At 39.7% G+C, this 18,302-nt stretch overlaps 1 protein-coding gene across 5 annotated transcripts in view; it reads left to right on the forward strand.

Moving 5' to 3' along the window:
• The first annotated feature begins 6,595 nt into the window (after positions 1-6,595).
• LOC122886424 overlaps positions 6,596-18,302 on the forward strand; it is a 50,238-nt gene continuing 38,531 nt past the window's right edge. For 3 of the 5 annotated variants that reach the window (XM_044218613.1, XM_044218612.1, XM_044218611.1), the window contains exon 1: positions 17,103-17,461. In XM_044218613.1, the coding sequence (XP_044074548.1) occupies positions 17,330-17,461 (132 nt within the window). In that variant the 5' untranslated portion in view covers positions 17,103-17,329. Of the gene's footprint in view, positions 6,740-17,102; positions 17,466-18,302 lie in introns of those variants that run through there. The other 2 variants (XM_044218615.1, XM_044218616.1) reach the window with 2 other exon arrangements.

Below are 18,302 nucleotides of genomic sequence, written 5' to 3' on the forward strand. Positions count from 1 at the left end.
CCATAAATGTAAAATTTGAACGCTTTAGATTACAGCCCACAATGTATAGCATAATTCTTTATTTAACATCCACAACATCTGACCAGCAGCACTCAAAGGGCAACTCATCAACACAGCAAAATAAAATTAGAAACACAGAACACAGTTTCATGGATTAAATCAGTTATCTGAAATCAAATTAAATTACCTGAGTGAAATTCTGTTTGTTGACCTTCAACATTAAACTAACACTCAATAATCGGTATCTTTTTATTCTATAAATATATACACAAAATCCAGTTATATATTTTAGAATCTCCATACCCCCCCCATAATTAAGACTTTTAGGGAATTGTTTCACAATCTAGCATCAACATGCAGAGGGGGTCCGTTAGTGTCTCCCTTTCATTAGCACAGAGAGAGTTATCTTGCAATCTAACCCACAATTGGCTGTAAATTTGATGAGCACATTTATGCTCCACAGTGCATGAACCCTTTTGATTTTAACAATCCAATGGCCTTTCTAGCACTATCTTCAGGACAAACTTTCCACTTTGAGCCCTTGAATTAGCCTTACTCTTGGAATAGCAAAATGAGCACTATGTTATTTGTTTCATCAATGCTTGATTACCAGTTGTGCAAAGTAGGCAAACCCTGTCTCCTAGAAATTATGTTTATATATTACTAAATTGGTTTCCCAATTATGTTGTGGTGTCAAACATAATTTCTGCCTGGATTACGTTCAGAGGCAAAACATTTTTGTGCAAATGAAGCAATACATATATGTACTGCACAAGAGACGCAGGGAGGTCGTCACGCTGGATAGTGGCCATACAAAGCATTCTTTGACTCCAGAGACCAGGGTTTACATATTTTGTCCTGTTTGTGGTTAGATTTAGGCAACAAAACACTTTGATTAAAGTTAGGGAAAGATCGTGGTTTCGAGAAATGTTAATAAACACGTTGTGTCAAGTCACTGTGGACTTTTTCTGTATTAAACATGAGCTTCCAGTGCTTAAACATAACCATAAAAGCTTGCTGTAGTCATTACAAATGGATATTGTATTGTAATCGTTTTAAATATTGTCTCCTACAGCATACATATCTGCTCTGCAAATCACTTGTCCTGTGTTCTCCTTTGAGAAAAAATCCGACACCATAAGGGAGAAATGTATAGTTTATATTTTTTGGTTTCATGATTGTAACTTCCTCACATTGTCTGTTTAGTTTCTAGTTTTCCACCTTGCTATTTTTGGTTCCTACTTATAATAATATAGTATTCCTAGAGGCGGAACTAATGACTGCTGATCAAGTGTTCCGCACATCATAATTAGTCAACACCTTGCAAGTGAAACGCGAAGGAAGCAAGGGCATAGAATTAGTATCAACCAATATCCAGTGGCTACTGAATTGTCCCCAGCAATAATTTTGATTAAAAAATTTAAATATAACCACTGTTGTCCATCAGTTTCTAGTCAATGTATTTGGTACACAAACGGTTAACAGTCAGTCACAAAATAGTGATAGAATAACATAAACCAAAAGGCGGAATTCTAGTCTTTCACGATGGAGTATTAGGGCCGCTGTTAGAAAGAAATATTAGTAATTTGAGATTTCGAGAATTAAGTCATAATATTATGAGAAAAAAAGTTGTAATATTTTGAGAAAAAAGGCATAATAGAATAGGTTGCTTCGAGTCTTATGTGCATGTTTTAGTATTTCCTGGCAGGCTACAGTTATTCAGACTTGTAAAAAGTTTGGACTGCAGTGTGGCGTCTTTCCTCTGACCGGTAGCTCTATGTAGCTGTCTCTGCGTTCCCCTCACTTGGCTCTGTTTGGAACTACTCCAGGATGCTTCCCACCGAAGCATCTGTGAGCTGCACTTTATCGGAGATGGGGAAGTTGTGTGGATTTGTGGTGACATTTATGCCTGATCAGAATAGTTTCGGTTTTCCACCTCTGATGAAGAGCAGTGCGCAGCTGCTTCCCTAAACTTTGTCTCATCCAGTACAGTCCCAAACGGGGTTCAGTGTCTAACCCCTAACATGGGCTAATACACAGCAGAGTGACATATAGGGCAGGTAGATTTTTGTTTTAATATTCTGACTTTATTCTCATTAAATGATGACTTTATTCTCGTAATATTAACAAAAAAAATTCTAAAAATATTAAGACTTTATTCTCGAAATCTCAGAGAACATAGATATGTGGGATAGGTTTTGAATGTGCAAAAAGTTTTGAACATGAGCAGAAAACTTGATGAAACACAGGAGCTATTAAAGTCCAGGGGTTTATAAATGAATTCAAATGAATTAATTTATCATGGACATGAATAGGTGCCACATGCACATTTAAAAAGGTTACTTCCCCAAACAAAAGACACAAAAGAGGAGGGATGACTAAATCATGCCTTCATGTGTGTTGACTCAGCAGGGATAATATTAAATGAGAAAAGTTGATCTACAGAAGAATACATGTATACGAAAACAATACAGAATGTGTTCCCCTTTACATAAATGAAAATATGTCCACCATAAATGCCATCTTATGCCATGCTTCCTTGCAAGGAAGAAAAGAAGAAATAAAATAAAATGGCATTTATGGTAAGATTAGCTCTCAAGCTAAGTTTAAATACTAGGCATGTACTGTAACCTACATACTACTATAACGAAGTAATCAAGACTTAGTCCCTCTTAAGTAGTACGCAGCCTATGAGGTATGTTTGAATTCAAGTTCATTTCTACACATTAAAAGAACACACGTTGCCTAGCCACTAGCCACAAGTGAATTAACTTGTAATTACACTAGCATTATTGTGTAATAAGTACACAAGTTTAATTTTACGGTTATGTTTTTCTATGATTTATTTCAAGTGCATAATTTACATATGCTATGTGAGTGTATGTAGTGTGCAAGTAAAGCAACGCTTTTAAAAGTGAATAAAGTAATGATGGTTAAGCTGCAAGTTATGCTGTGACGTGTGTATGTTAGCTTATGCTATGTGCTATATGCTATGAATGTGTTAGTTTGATATGCTACCTATTGTATAGCTACGGGAGCATGAATGCATGAATGAATACAAGACAAACATACATGCATTTCATTTTATTGTATCTTTTTATTTTTTTCTCTTTCAACCCAGTTCTCACGGGTCCGACCCATGGATGTATAAAGAGAACTGGATACAGCGTCAGAGGCGCATGAAGCCAAAAAAGTTTCACTTCCCGGTATAAACTTAGTGAGTGTGAGTGCTGGCTATGGTCAAATATATGTTTCTGCATTGCAAAAATGGCACAACAGGGGCTACATGTGCCACAGAAAGTGAAGCCAGGGCTTGTCCTCAGGCCTCACCTGATGAAACATACCCCTGATATTGCTGCTGACAGCAATTGGCTCTGAATCACAGCAGTACACCCAGCAAACTGGAACTCAAGGTGGGACTAGTCAACAGCAGCTCATTGAGGTTCTCTCCCTTATACGCGAAGGAACAGTTGAAGACAGTCCTTCAGTTGTATTGTGGCTTACCATGTGATGCGGGATGAACCAGGATTTGGTTGCTCCTCTGTCACTGCATAGCCCATCTTTTCCAGCTTTTCAATCTCTGCGCAGTATGCGGCTGCTCTTTGTGGGTCTTGCAGCAGGCACCACTCTGTACCTGGAGCGTGTGACAAGCTTCTCACTCCTCTAGGGGAGGACATCTAGCTGCCACAATCTCTCTACACTCTGCAGAAGCTCTGCAGTGGGTAAGAGGGTGGAGATATGCAGGTACTATTGTGCCTTTGACTACTGCTTGGTCAGCCCCTGAACTGTCCAGCCCAACATATTACAATTTTTCACACCCTTCCTGTCCAGTGAAAACCATGTCTCTCCAAATTTGGTGATTATGAATTTTTCTGATAAACTGAAGGATGAAGTGTTCCTTTATGGGTTGAGAAAAATTCTCCTATTTGTTAAGATAAATAAACTATTCAAAACAAAACAAAACATTGTATTGGCTGGAAAATGCATTGTCACAAAGTTGAAAACAGGGCTGATTTTTTGAGCTCATGAAAAGTTGACTTTTTAGAGATATGTGGTTCTCACAGCGACAGCAACGCTTCAAACATATGGTGATTTTATAGAATATGATGCATTGCTGTAGATTAAGATACCAAACAGTATATAAAGTAGTAGTAATAGTAGTAGTAGTACTCATATATAATAGTAAAATACTGACAGGGACCATTTTTCTGCAGAATGAGTACTTTTACTTTTGATACTTTAATTTTGCTGATATGTCATGGTGGTTGTCACACAAGGGAGCAGGGAACACAAGGAATAGGACCCAAATGCAGACAACGGAGGCAGGCTGGTAAAGTGCAATGATTTAATGAAGAATAAAGGCTTACATGGGTTTCAGACTGGCAGTGGTCAAAACCAGGGAATCAGTCCAACTAGGCAAACAAATCCAACAGGGAGCAGGCAAAGTTCAAAAGTCCATAATCCAGGCAAGGTCCAAGGGAACAAAGAATCAACTCAACAGAACTCACAGATAAGAAATGAGGGGATGCTTGACACAGGGACACAGTACAACTGATAATGTACATGACAAGGACAATGAACCGATAATGAACAAAGGAAAAAACCCGGACTAAATACACTTAGGAAGGGGAGACAACGAGACACAAGTGCAATCAATCAAGGCGGGGCCAACAATCTAAACTGGAGGGAAAGCAAACAAAGACAGGAAGTAAAACCACAAGACACACGAGGAGAGGAGAACACTACAAAATAAAACAGGAAACAGGACAAAACCCCAAACTATGACATAATACTTAGAAACTTTTACTTAAGTAAGGTTTTGAATGCAGGACTTTTACTTGTAGTGGAGTATTTTCACAGGGTGGTATTAGTACTTTTACTTAAGTAAAGGATCTGGATACTTCTTCCACCACTGCACCTTACTCACTTTGAGTAAGACCTGGCTGCACCCAGACCGCCTCTCCAGTTACAGTTGTTACACGTTTCCCCTTACACTTCTGACACGCTACCTTCAGGCGGCACTGTGCAGCCTGGTGCGAGCGACCGCATCGCTGATCCACAGCTTTCTCTGTTCCACTGTCATCTGTGCAAAATTTGCATGCTGGTCAAGGAAATGCTGTGTGTTGGTGCAGTAGGGGCAGTGCGCCGTCCTTTCTGGCTGCTTGGCGCTGGGGGACAGCTTTCCTGCTGCTGGTGTGCTCTCAGGCTGGTCTGTGGTGTGCAGGATGCTGGTGCTCTTGCCATTCTTGCCGTCACGGCAGCGCTCGGTCCTGGGTCTTGCCCTGCTCCTCTCCTCCCTGTATAGAGACTCATACACTGTCTCTTGAATCTTCAGCTCGTAATCGAGCCAGTCAGAAAAGTGTTAAAGGCTGGGGATGGTAACACGCATGGGGTACAGGAACCTCTTGAACTCTGTCTGTATGTCCTCAGGCAGCTTGGACAGCAATCGTGTCACATGTGACCCGCAGTGGAGCTCAGTCTGTCCACTGTCCCCAAGCTGGTCCAACATACCTACTAGTGCTCTCACTCTTAGTTCGAACTGCTTGAACCCAGTGGTGTCACAACGTGCAATGTTCGGGGCCTCCATCAGCTCAGCAATTCTTCTGAGAGCTAGCTGGTGAGGCTGACCATAGTGCTCAATGAGACTGGCCATCATGTCAGTGTAGGGCTGCAGTGAGTTGGTGTAGGAGTCCGCTATGAGCAGTGCCTCCTCATACTTTAGGTGGTCCACTAGAATCTGGTACTTAAAGCAGTCTATAGCATCCACAGGCAGCAGACTGTGGGCTTAGGACCAGGGTACACCGTCTCATGGTGGTGGGAAGGTTGCAGCCTTTAGCTTTGTTAGTATCAACAGGTGAAGGGTCCACAGTTGAAAAAGATTTAGCGTTTTTCTAGTAAATTTTCCTTAAGAAGACACTGTTTTTTCTTGACTCTTTAACATACAACTGAACTTGCATGATAATTAAATTAATTCTCATGTTTGTTTTTGGATATTTTACATGACTAATAATTTCTGTGATATCCCAAGGCTTATGTTGTCTAGTGTTGTCTTGGTATCTGTAACTGTTGTGAGTAAAAATACTACATTGGTGTGACATCACATCAGTGTATTACATAACATGCTTAACCCAAGTTAACTCTGCATGTAAATCAGTATATCACAAATCGCAGCTTTTCCATGTCTTTTATGAAACACAAGGACTGTTACGCTGTAAAGACATCACACACATAATCATAATGATGCAATCACTATCTCAGATAGACAATGAGCGTGTGTGAGAGATTATCAAGTAGAGTTTCAGCATCAAAAAATAACAGCACACTAATCCTCTGAAAGGTTGGATAAGACGGTCACAGATGACAGATGTGCTTCACTTGTGTGTGTGTGTGTGTGTGTGTGTGTGTGTGTGTATATGTGTGTGTGAGTGAGAGAGAGAGTATTGTGAATGCCTATAATAAGTGTGTCAGTGTGAGGCTGAACATGTGTGTGTCGCAAATGTTGCTAAAGCTGCTGTTCTGATTGGCTGCGGCCCACACACACTCAATATGCACCCTGCTGGCACTGACATGTGTGCATTAGAGAGAGAGAGAGAGAGTGGGCATATAAAGGGGGAAGACAGGAATAATATAAGGGAGAAGAGAACAACAGTGGTATAGGAATAGCAACATAGTACAATTTATAGCTTTCATACCAGTGAAACCAGTTGACATCACACCACTTTAACAGCTAAAACAGCAGGTAAGACACAATGCTTACTATTCTTTTGCTTGCCTTGAAAGTTTTTCTGAGGCCTATGAAACACATTGACGAGGTAAGGAATTAATAACTGCTAAAAGATTCTTTGTTCGGACAGGACATTGTTATATTCTTCTTGGTTTTCTGTGTGGTTTATGTATTTGCGAAGAGATCCAACCAAGGTGTTCTGTTGTGAAACTCAGCGTTAGAGTTATGATATGCAACCTCTAGGGAAAAGAATAACACATTCTGGTGTGTATTGACAGAAGAGGTTGCTTCAACAATGGGATTCTCAGTGGAGTGCTAAACCCAAAATCCAATGAGCATGTTCCAAAAAACATGAAAATGGTAGCACATCTCAAAAATTGAAGTCAAGGAGGACTAAATACTCACATTCCACGTGTTTATTTGGCTCACATCACAATAGAAAAACGCTTATGTGTTTCGGCACAAAGCCTTCATCAGAGAATGTGAGTATTTTGTCCTCCTTGAATTGAATTTTCGTGATGTTTTCATGATACCTTTTTCATATTTTTTGGAATATGCACATTCTGGTGTGTATTTTATGCAAAGTCAGATAATATTCTCATTCAGGTATGTGATCTATTCATTATGGAGAAGTCTGAGAGTTGGCATTTTTAATTTATATTTTATATTGTATCAATATTTCTCTAACCTAAGCCCAAGATAAATTAAGGAAACAACTTTGGAAATTATACACAGAATATTGACATGCAGCTCAAGTTTGCCTTGAAAGACTCATAGTCAACATAATACATGACATTGTTTAGTCTTTACATTTTTCATATAACAAATTAATTTCTAATCTAGCAAATCAAGCACATCCCTTTCTGAGACATTTGACCCCAATCATGAAATGACCTGATTTAACTTCAATTGTCAAAGTCAGGTTTGGTTGTTCATGAATTGTCACATATACTCTATTGATAATCTGTTAAACATCTACAGACAAAGCGAAACAGTTGAAATGTTACAAATAGTCTATAACCTTGTAGGCAGACTATCCCATTAAAGTGTTACCAAAAACTTCAACCAGTCACATCAATGGGTATGTGTGGTTGGCTGCTACTCAATATAGCCCCAAATCTGATTGATCAAAGGTAACACTCCAGTAGTTATCAAAAGGCATTCTGGGAAATGTAGGAAATTACTAACTGAGGTAGAACTGGGCAAGGGAGAAAGGATCGTCTGGAATACACTGAGAGATTGAAGATCAGTGAGAGGAGAAGGAGGGATTTGTTTTTAACTTTGATGGGTTTAGCAAGCTTTAATAAGTTAGATTAGAAAATGTTTAATAATATTTCTCAGCTTGGTCAATTAATCTTGCCCAGTCACATTTATGCAAGACATCCTAATATTATGTACAGCTACAATTGGTTGCAGAAACACTGAATTGCATGAAGCTCTGTCATGGTGGTCTAATGGAATTTGCAGAATTCCAGCGCAATATTTGTATCTGTGTACCATGAATCATTATAATATCTACAACAAGTGAGAATGTGAGTGTGGAATACAGGAAACACTATTGATGTTCACAGAGTGAAAGGAAGAGGAAGTGAGCAAGTGTGTGAGCGTGTGTGTGTGTGTGTGTGTGATAGAGCTGGCGGTACAGTGTCATCTAGCTATGACCTTGTCTTTCATCTACTAGTCAAGAGAAAAACATGTAATGATTTCCACTGCATTCAATACAGTCAGTGTTGAGTAATTTTGATATAGCACATAAAAGTAGGATTATACTCATATATTGGACTGCTTGATTAAAAATGGAAGCTGATCCAGTCAGTGACCTCTGATATGACATACAGACAGGTGACAAATGAAAGTAAAAACTATAGATTCTCTAAGTCTGTGGAGCTCTACTGGAGGGATGAACAGCATTAGGTTACGCAGTATTTGGATAGTCCACGCACAAATAGTTTATAGACTATTTGTAACATTTCAATAGCTTATTAGTTGAGATTCAACAATTCAACTGTTTCACAAATAAAATTGTTTTCTAAGTTTGGTTATTTATTTAACCTTTATTTAACCAGGAATAAAAAACTCAATTCAGTTCAATTCAGTATAATTTATATAGCGCCAGTTCATAACAGAAGTTATCTCATTGCACTTTTCTTATAGAGCAGGTCTAGATCGTACACTTTATAATATTATTTACAGAGACCCAACAAATCCCACCATGAGCAAGCATTTGGCGACAGTGGCAAGAAAAAAACTTCCTTTTAACAGGCAGAAACCTCGAGCAGAACCAGACTCAATGGTGGGCGTCCATCCACCTGTGCCGTGTTAGGTTTTGACAAAGAGAGAGCGAGGTTTTGAAAGAAAAAGAGAGAGAGAGAAAGAGAGAGGTTTTGAGAGAGAGAGGTTTAGAGAGTAACCAGATTAAAAATTAAATGACTGACTTACTGTAGAATGACCATCAGAACAAACAATAGGAGAATTTTCATGAGTAATGTTGAAAGAGTCAAACAAGGAACCAGAGGAAATGATATGCTCATTAAAACAAGCAAGCATTTCAGCCTTATCAGAGATTTTATGTGTGTCCTTAACAATGCACGGTAGAAACGCTGTATTATTTTTATTTCCAGCTATAGATTTAATAGACTTCCAAAAGTTCAAATGATTGTTCAGTTTGTTGAAGTTTGGCTTTTGTAATTGCAACTGTGAATGCATTGCGTAGTCGCCTGAAGAGCAGCCAGTCTGAGTCAAGATTTGTTCTCCTGGCTTTTGCCCATGCCATATTGTGCTCATGAAGTAATTGGATAATTCTGAAGTGAACCATGCATTGTTACAGCCTTTTACTCCATACTTTCTGAGGCCAAGTTTCAGATAAAACAATTACATCAGCAGCAGTTGAGTGTGCTCAGATACAAATCCATTTTAGTGATCAAACTACGTAGAGTCAAATGGATAAAGCCAAGACCAGTCCTTAATTTAAAATCAGCAGGTGTGTTAAAAGGTGCCTGGTCAGCCACCATTACCTTACATTAATGTTAAGTTTGGCGGCAAGCTGGCTTGCATTTGGAATGATTGAGGTAGCTAGCTAGCAGCTAGCACAACAACTAGAATAGCCTGTTTCATTTTATGTTGAACGGCTAATCTAAGCTGAGACATCACATACCAAGACAAAATTACAAAAGAAAATTCTACATTACTTACTAGCTGTCTTATTCTCTACTCTGTCATCACAGACAGCGACAGCGACAACAGTGAGTGACGTACCGTCAACTGTTTACTCTTCCATGGCCTGGTGGATTGGCCAAATGGCTATCCAAGTGGCTGTGATTGGCTGGATGGCCGTTCAATCAATCTAACTAGACCGATAGCTTTTCGTGTATGGGGAACTCATTCTCTGAAGTACTGTTTTGACAGATTAGCGTTTCGTTTCATCTCAGGAAAAAGAGTAGGGGATGGAATCATGTTTCTCTGAAAGTGAGGGTGACACAACACTTGCCACGTGCCTGTGGTAATCATCAATCATCAATGCTATAAATGCTGTGTTCCAGACAGTGTTGGAGTTCAGAATTTCCCAGTTCAAATTTCAAATTTCCAACTTCGCACTTCTAAGCGTTCCAGGTGCATGACATCAAACATAAACAAAAAACATGGCTGACCATGACAAACTGATGTTTCTTTGGCAAGTGTACACACAATTGATTTCTCAGCAGTGCAGCCTCCTTGAATGAACAGACATTATACATATTATATTATGGCACTTTTATACTCGGAAATGTATCTACATATTCTATTCACTAGCCTAATACAATACTGTAGTCTACAAATACATCCTACCCCCCTCCCCTATTGATTGAAATGTAGCCTAATGTGAGCTTCCATGGGTGCTGCCACTGTTATGTGACGTCAGACAACTGCTTCTTCATGAAGTCGGGGTAGATGAATTTGCCCCGAGTTCACAAATAGGAACTTTGACTTTAAGTGGCGTTTTAGTAGGAGGTCGGAAATTTTCAAGTTCAGAGTTGTCTGGAACGCAGCATAATTACACCTGTGTGTTCTTCTTTTCGTGTTAAAATGTCTGCTGAGAAAAAGGCCTATTGGGTTTCCCTTTGTATTACATTATGTGACTCCATCTATTCAGTCATTACTATTGCAAGAACCACCCTTTGACATAGTTCCTCTGACACAGAACACAAACAATTCATGCATTATTAGAGAATTTGAAGAGCGTACTAAAACCCACAGTGTAGTCCCTTTAAAAAAGTCAATCCATGCTACCCAGTTGCTGTTTGAGGGGGACTGTCCTCACATGAAATACAACAGGATTAAGTCCAGCAAAATTTTGAGGAAAAATAATGTTTTTTTTCAATGGATTTGTGGCAATCAATGGGGCTGAAGCAATTTTTTTTGTGTTGAATGCAACTTTGGTGAACTTTGAGATGCAAATTCATCCTGTTAACCAATAGCACGCCGTCTTGGTAGTGCTGACCTTTGAGGGAACAAAGAGCCAGGAAGTCCAAAATGGGGGAAGCTATTCTAGTTTATTACCTTTTGTAACCTCCTCTATCAGAGTATAAACTGCTCCACAAAAGAGAAATGCTTTACAGACAGTTATGAGACAGGAGTTGATGGTACAAATACGACTTTTGAATAAACTGTGAACTTATTGTCCCAGTAGCGATCAAGCTAACAAGCTTGCGAAAATATTGTGCCTGAATAGTGCTAGCATATTCCCAGCTGGCTGGTATGTTAGCAAAGAGTTCGCCACCTACAATAGTTTACCAACTAGCTCTGCAAGTAGTCCCCAGGTCACCAAGCTTCTAGCAGCATATATTTTATGAAGATGTGCAGATGAATGGCGCTGTGCCACTTTTTGGTGTGATCAAGCCAAAGATACTCTATAACAGAAGATAACGTATTACAGGCAGCACAAATGGTATGAAATGGTATACACTTCCTGACTCCTAAGTGGGCATGGTCGCCTCTCCCCAGTTAAATAATAATAACAATAATATTATTATTTAGTAAAGAAACAAGTTTTATTTTAGTTTCAACTTTTAAATCATGGTTTCATGAACAAGTCCCTTTTAAATTTCTGTTTATCCAGTTGGAAAGCGACCTCGGCAGCACTGCAGTGAAACCAGACCGACGGTTAGAGAAGAGATGTTGCCAGATCTCGCGAGAGTGTGTGGTTGAGACAGAGGCAGGTCTTGATCAAAGTAAATTTTCTCTTTATTGGTCTGTCTGAAAAATGCCATTTTAGTGTCATGGCTCCAATATTTACTTTGGTGACCCTAAGGGGAAATAATCAGTCATAATCTGTGCTCACGTTTACTTTTCCCATTGGAGTGAATAGATTCAGGACCTGCCGCTAGTCTCCTAAAGGGGCGGGGCAATGGCTAAACCCATATGGCACAGATACAGGAAATGGCTCTCAAGTGAGCCGTCTACTTTCTTAACCGTCTCTGATCAAGCCTTTAGCCCGATGTCAAATGCCTCTAGTGGTCATGTGAAGTATGACATTTGTCTGTCAGGAACAAAGGCAGAAGTAGCATGATGTTTTTATAGCACTACAAAACCTCATACAGAGGAGATCTGAGTGAATAGGTGAATCAACAGAATCAAAAGTGTTGACAGTCACTAGGTGTGTTTCATCCACTTGTTTTTGTAAAAACGTTGAAAATAAAAAAAACCCCTCAAAAATATCGCAAAAAGTTTTTACGCTTGGCTGAGGTGGAAAAGTTATGGGTATCAAAAAAAATGTAACAAAGTGAAACAGAAACAGACTTAGCGAATATGTCATGACATATATGAAGCATGTGACTTAAACGTCTTAAACATAGAAATTTTGAAGCATGTTCCATTTCTGGTCACACTCTATTTTGCCTTTTGACCGCTAAAAGCCAACTCCTGCTGTGATTGAGGTGACATGTGGCTTTAACCCAGGAAGAGTGGTGCATCAGTACATTTTTTAAAATAGATTTAATAGGCTACCAACCATTAGCAACTTTAATCCAAAACCTTTACTATTTAACCCATATTGATTGAATATTCATTATTTCATAAGTAAAACATTGAAAGATATACTTAGTCCTGATCCTGGCACAGCCTTGTCTTGTAGACTTGTTTTTACAACACACTTCAGGAACTAGGGGTGTAACACTTGACAGTTCGGTATGTTTTCAGTACAGCTACAGTTGTCATTTATTTTGAAAAATGTAAACATTCAACAGTGGCTCATTTGCCATAATTCTTACTGTAACAGTTAAGGCACTCAAATACTGGCATACTGTCAAAGTGGTGTACAAATTAAAGTCAACGGCACAACACCACAATAGCCAGTAGAATGACATCAGTAGTAAAAAGGCACACAAGCACTTGCACTGAAAGTGATAAGGCACAATAATGATAATAAATAGCAATGACAGAATGCAAGGCAATATCAAAATATGTGCACAAATGTAAAACAGAAACACAGTAAAACTTGTAAAGTATTATAAAATACCTAAACCACTCTGAGCATCCAAAGGCCATTCAAAAACATCCAGGTCTTGAGATTTGTCTTAAAAAGTGTCAGTGAAGGGTAAACATTTCATCATGAGCGGAAGGCTATTCCAAAGCTTTGGAGCTGCCACCACAAAGGCACAATCTCCCTTATCAACTAGCATTGATCGTGGAACAGTTAAAAACAATTGTTGTGAAGATCTAAGGGGCCTAGAGTTGAAGTAGAGACAGAGAAGTTCTGAAATGTACAGGGGTCCCAGCCCATGTGTGGTTAAAAACAAATAAAAGAACCTTAAAATCAATCCTGTCTTTGACAGGTAGCCAGTGTAATGCTGTCTCTCTTTCTGGTACCAGTTAATAGTCTCGCTGCAGCGTTCTGCACCAGCTGCAGGCGAGACAAAGAGAACTGGCCAACACTCATGTACAGTGATTTTCAGTAGTCAAGCCTTCAGGAGATTAATGCTGTGTTAACAGTCTTCATATTGTTGAAGGAGAGGATGGACCTAAGTTTGGCAATGTTCCTTAGCTGAAAGTAGCAACCTTTCACCACAGAGTTGATCTGTTTGTCAAATTTCAGTGCAGAGTCAAATATGACACCAAGATTCCTGGCATGAGCATGAAGGTTTGATGTCAATGGCCCTAAGTGGCTAGCTATACTCCTTGTGGTGTTGATGGGACCAAAAACAATCAGTTCTGTCTTGTTATCATTTATCTGAAGACTGAAGTTTTTTAGCATACTGCATTTCACATCCTGGAGGCAGTTAAGGATGGCTGTGATGGAGTTGGACTCCCCCGGATATAATGGAAGGTATATTAGCGTGTCATCCACGTAACAGTGAAAGGGGACATTGTGCTTGCAGAAGATGGAGCCTAAAGGGAGCATGTACAGAGCAAATAAAATAGGACCTAAAATGGAACTTTGAGGTACTCCACAAGTGATCAATCTTAATAGAGAAAGTCCTGTCATTAAGTAGGAGGCAAACCAAATGTCAGTAATTCTTCATTGTAAGCACCAAATCTGCAGTGAGAGGCTGCCTGAACGCTGTGGGGAGAAGGACTCGCCTTCCAGCCTAATTGACACATTCAGGTGATGCCGTCATAAATGCCATGTTTGAAGTGTTTCCACAGACATACCTTACTTCATTTGAACAATGTCGGCATACAGTTTTACATTAATCGTTGTCCACTTTTGCTGTAACTAACCGGGAAACCGTAATGTTTCCATACAGTGGATCTAAATGTCACAGGAGGCTCCTCCAGCTTTGGTCTCTCATTTGTGTTTGCCATTTGGAGGCAGCAACACTACATGAGCTTGACTAACCTGGCTAATCACTCAAGAATGTCTGTTCTGAACATGCGAGTAGTAGACATAAATAGACTATTTTGACAATAAATTTTTTGGGTCACAGGGCGTGCTGAACCGAGGAAGTTGCATATCGAACCGAACGTCCTGTACTGAACGAATACACGTACAATGTTACAACCCTGTCAGGGACAGAATTTGCCCACATCAATTTTAATCTATACTGCATTTAAAAATAGTCTCAGAGCTGCCCAATATACTCCAAGGTTATTATTTACTATGAAGGGTTAAGAGTAGACTGTCACCAGATTAAAGTCCAAGTCATTACGTCAGCAGTCCAGTTTGGTGGGAATTCAATAATGATTTCGTATCTGAAGTTCAAATCTGGGTTTTGCTTCTGATAGTGATGGCAAAACCACTCATCTCTCTCTTCCTGTCTATCTCACTGTCTCCCTTTCTTCCTGTCTGTCTGTATCCCTCTCTCTAATCTGTTGTCCTCATCCAGGGTGGCTGGCACCCACTCCTTTGTTGTGTGTGTGTGTGTGCTTGGACTGTTCAGCCAGTTGTGATCTGGTGTGCAGACACTGGAACCTTACCTCAGCTCACCTTGCTCACAAACTCTCTCTCACACATACACGCTCACATACACACACAGATGACATAACAGTCTGTCCGACAATGTTAAAGGTCATGGATGAAACTCCAGCAGGGTCATTTAATTTCATCCATCACTTCTCCTGCGACTGGATAAACCATCCAGCCTGTGACAATGAGGCAGTTTGTTCACTCCAATCCAGCAACTAAATCAATTGTTTATTCAAATAAATGTATATGACATAAGCTGTTGAAATGTGAAATCCCACCCTCTGTTAATCACTTTTTTAAATTAGGATGTTTTGGTCGGGGCTGTCCACTAATCGCAAGGTTGGCAGTTCATTCCCCAGCTCCTTGGGCAAGACACTGAATCCCAAATTGCTCCCGCACTATAAATTAAAGTCAATGAGCTCTTACCTCTGTAAACAAATACATACCTTTACAAATAACAAAACAATACAATCAATAATTTTGAGTATATTAGACACTTTGCTGATCTAATACAGGTCTAATACAGGGATTTTAAAAATCTGACTTTGTGGGTCCCCCCCTCAAACAAAATTGAGACAACTGCACCCCCATTTTTTGGAACTAGATTTATCACAATTCTTTGGGGAGGTATACTGTTATTTATATTTTGGCAAATTGTCACCATTAAAAGTATGCGCTATTAGCAGTTCCTGTTAGCACTGTACCCATGAATATCAGTGGATTACTTAAAAACTGAAGAAAACTTGAGAAAACCTGAGGCAAGTTCTGCAGTTATAAGTAGCATCTTTTGTCTATGATTTCTAAGTGGATTTATGGACATTTATCCACAATTATCATCAGTTAATGATATCCTTGGGAAGTGTACTAAGTCACACTGAATCTAAATAGCCTATATGTGGAACATGTCTGTGTGTTCAGATTTGACAGAGTTATGACTCTAAAAAGGAATACGAATTTAGACGCAAATTGTGGCAATCAGGAGCTAAGGGTTTTAAAGTATCTTAATTGCCTCCATGAGCTGTGTGTTACACTACTGCAGCTCCAACAGCTGACCGTCTTAATAAATGGACCAAATCATGGGACCAAACTACAACAGTTTGCAAACATCTGGACAAAATTAATCCTATTATGAAAAAATACAATTAATTAAGTGAGTACAATGTGTGGGATGTATGCAAGCACTTCAACTTCCTTCTCTCTACGAGATTATTAAACCACTCAGAAACAAGCTCTAGTGCTATATGCCTAGCACAAAATGAAGTTAAAATTTGAAATTTGTTTCAAGGAAACTAAGATTGCATAACTCAACAAGAAAAATAAAATACAGTGTGGTAAATTGAAGTTTGCTGCATGGTTTGTTTAAATTGTTACAATGCACTGGTTGTTCAGCTGAGGTATGTTTCTACATTTGGTTGTTTTTGTTACACTAAGCAGTGATTTTGCTTTGTGTTATATGCTGTGAGCATGTGCCAGGTTGACATATTGACTTGATGTCTAGAAAACTGCACACCCAAAAACAGATGCATCAATATTTACTGAAAGCATGCCAGATTATACTGGGTTAGATATTGGCCTGTGTTTTTTTTTTTAGCAGATGACATATTATATTTGTCACTTGGCAAGTTTAAGTCAGGTGAATTGTGCTAAATGGCCAGAAGCAGCAACATTTCTGGGGGCAAAATAAGCTTGTTTCATTCCCAAGTCTCGATTATAACACTCTTTTATATTTGGTTGTTATAATAGGCCTACATTAAAAATGGAAGGAATATTCTCAAACACTACCTAGTTAATTGTGTTGTATTAAGAGTGTACCAAATCGTGATGTCACCGTAACGCATCCAATCAAATCGTGAATTTAGTGAATGTTACAGGCCATAGGCCTAGCCCACTTGTTAAGATGGCTATCTTTTACAGTGTTGGAGCCTGGAGGGAGGGAACGGCAGGTTGCATCACGCGCGTGCAGCGGGATGACAGATAGGCAGAGCCAGGGATACAGTAGAGAGAGAGCGAGAGAGAGAGAGAGAGAGAGAGAGAGAGAGAGAGTGTGTGTGTGAGAGAGAGAGATGTACAATAGTCTGCCAATACAGATTTATCTCTTCTGCTCTAATTCACTGGCAACATAATAGTCCAGGTCGATATATCCTTCCTCTCTCTCTGCCCCTTTCTCCTCACTCTCTACGTCTCTCCACCACACACACATACACGCGCGGCAACAGTCAGCTTGTATGCGTCCCTCCTCGCGCCATCGGGTGGCCGCCTGGCTGCTCGCGCTGCCGTTGGGGACAGGTGGAGAGGAATGCGCGCGCCGCGGCCGCCTGGAGATGATCTCGTTTTGGCTGCTGTGCTGGAAGCTGTTGGTAGGTAAATAAACAATGACACGCGTCAACAACGTTTTTATAATAAAAGAGGCCACTTTTCCCGGGGTTTATGGCCTCCTCCTCGTGCGGTGGAGATTTTGGGACGTTTTTGGCTACCACCATGTAGCCTATGCGCGAGGTGTATGCGTGAGGCTTTGGCTTAACTTGAGCTACCATCAAAGCCCCGTTTTTTTGCTGTCCCGCTTTCTTGGCTTCTGTATATGCTTATCTGTCACGATTTTGGTGCGTTGCCCGATTTTAGGATGCTGTCTTATATAACACACTTGGCTCAGCACTCCTCTGACAGAATAGAATATTGTAGCAGAACAAAATATCATTAGAATGTAACTACACTGGATGATAAAGAATATAATAGAACCGAACACAATGGAATAGACATGATTGAATAGAACACCACCATTGAATAGAATAAAATAGTGAATTGTTGACTGCTTATTTTACTGATGAGGCAACATGCCTTCACTTATTCCTCATCTTCGATAAAACATGATGCCTAAAGATGCTCTGTAATCCTCCCACCACACACAAACACACCCACACACACACACACACACACACAGAGAGAGAGGTGTCTGATTCATTTTACAGGCAATTTAATTCAGTGTAGAAGCTGGCTTTCATATATTTTAAATCTGAAGTTCAAAGAGAAGTTATGCAAGTTGACAGAGGTTAGAGAGGTAGTCAATAATCTAAAAGGTCACTTGTTCAAATCCAGGCAGGCAGTGATTGGAAGTGTGGATTAGAGCTGCAAGCTGCTGCACAATTAACTCCAATCCTTCCCCAGATGTTGTGCCATGTTGTGAGAATAGAAGATTTGGCT

This window comes from Siniperca chuatsi, linkage group LG13 (genome assembly GCF_020085105.1).
Source record: "Siniperca chuatsi isolate FFG_IHB_CAS linkage group LG13, ASM2008510v1, whole genome shotgun sequence".
In the NCBI taxonomy this organism is placed as follows: Eukaryota; Metazoa; Chordata; class Actinopteri; order Centrarchiformes; family Sinipercidae; genus Siniperca; species Siniperca chuatsi.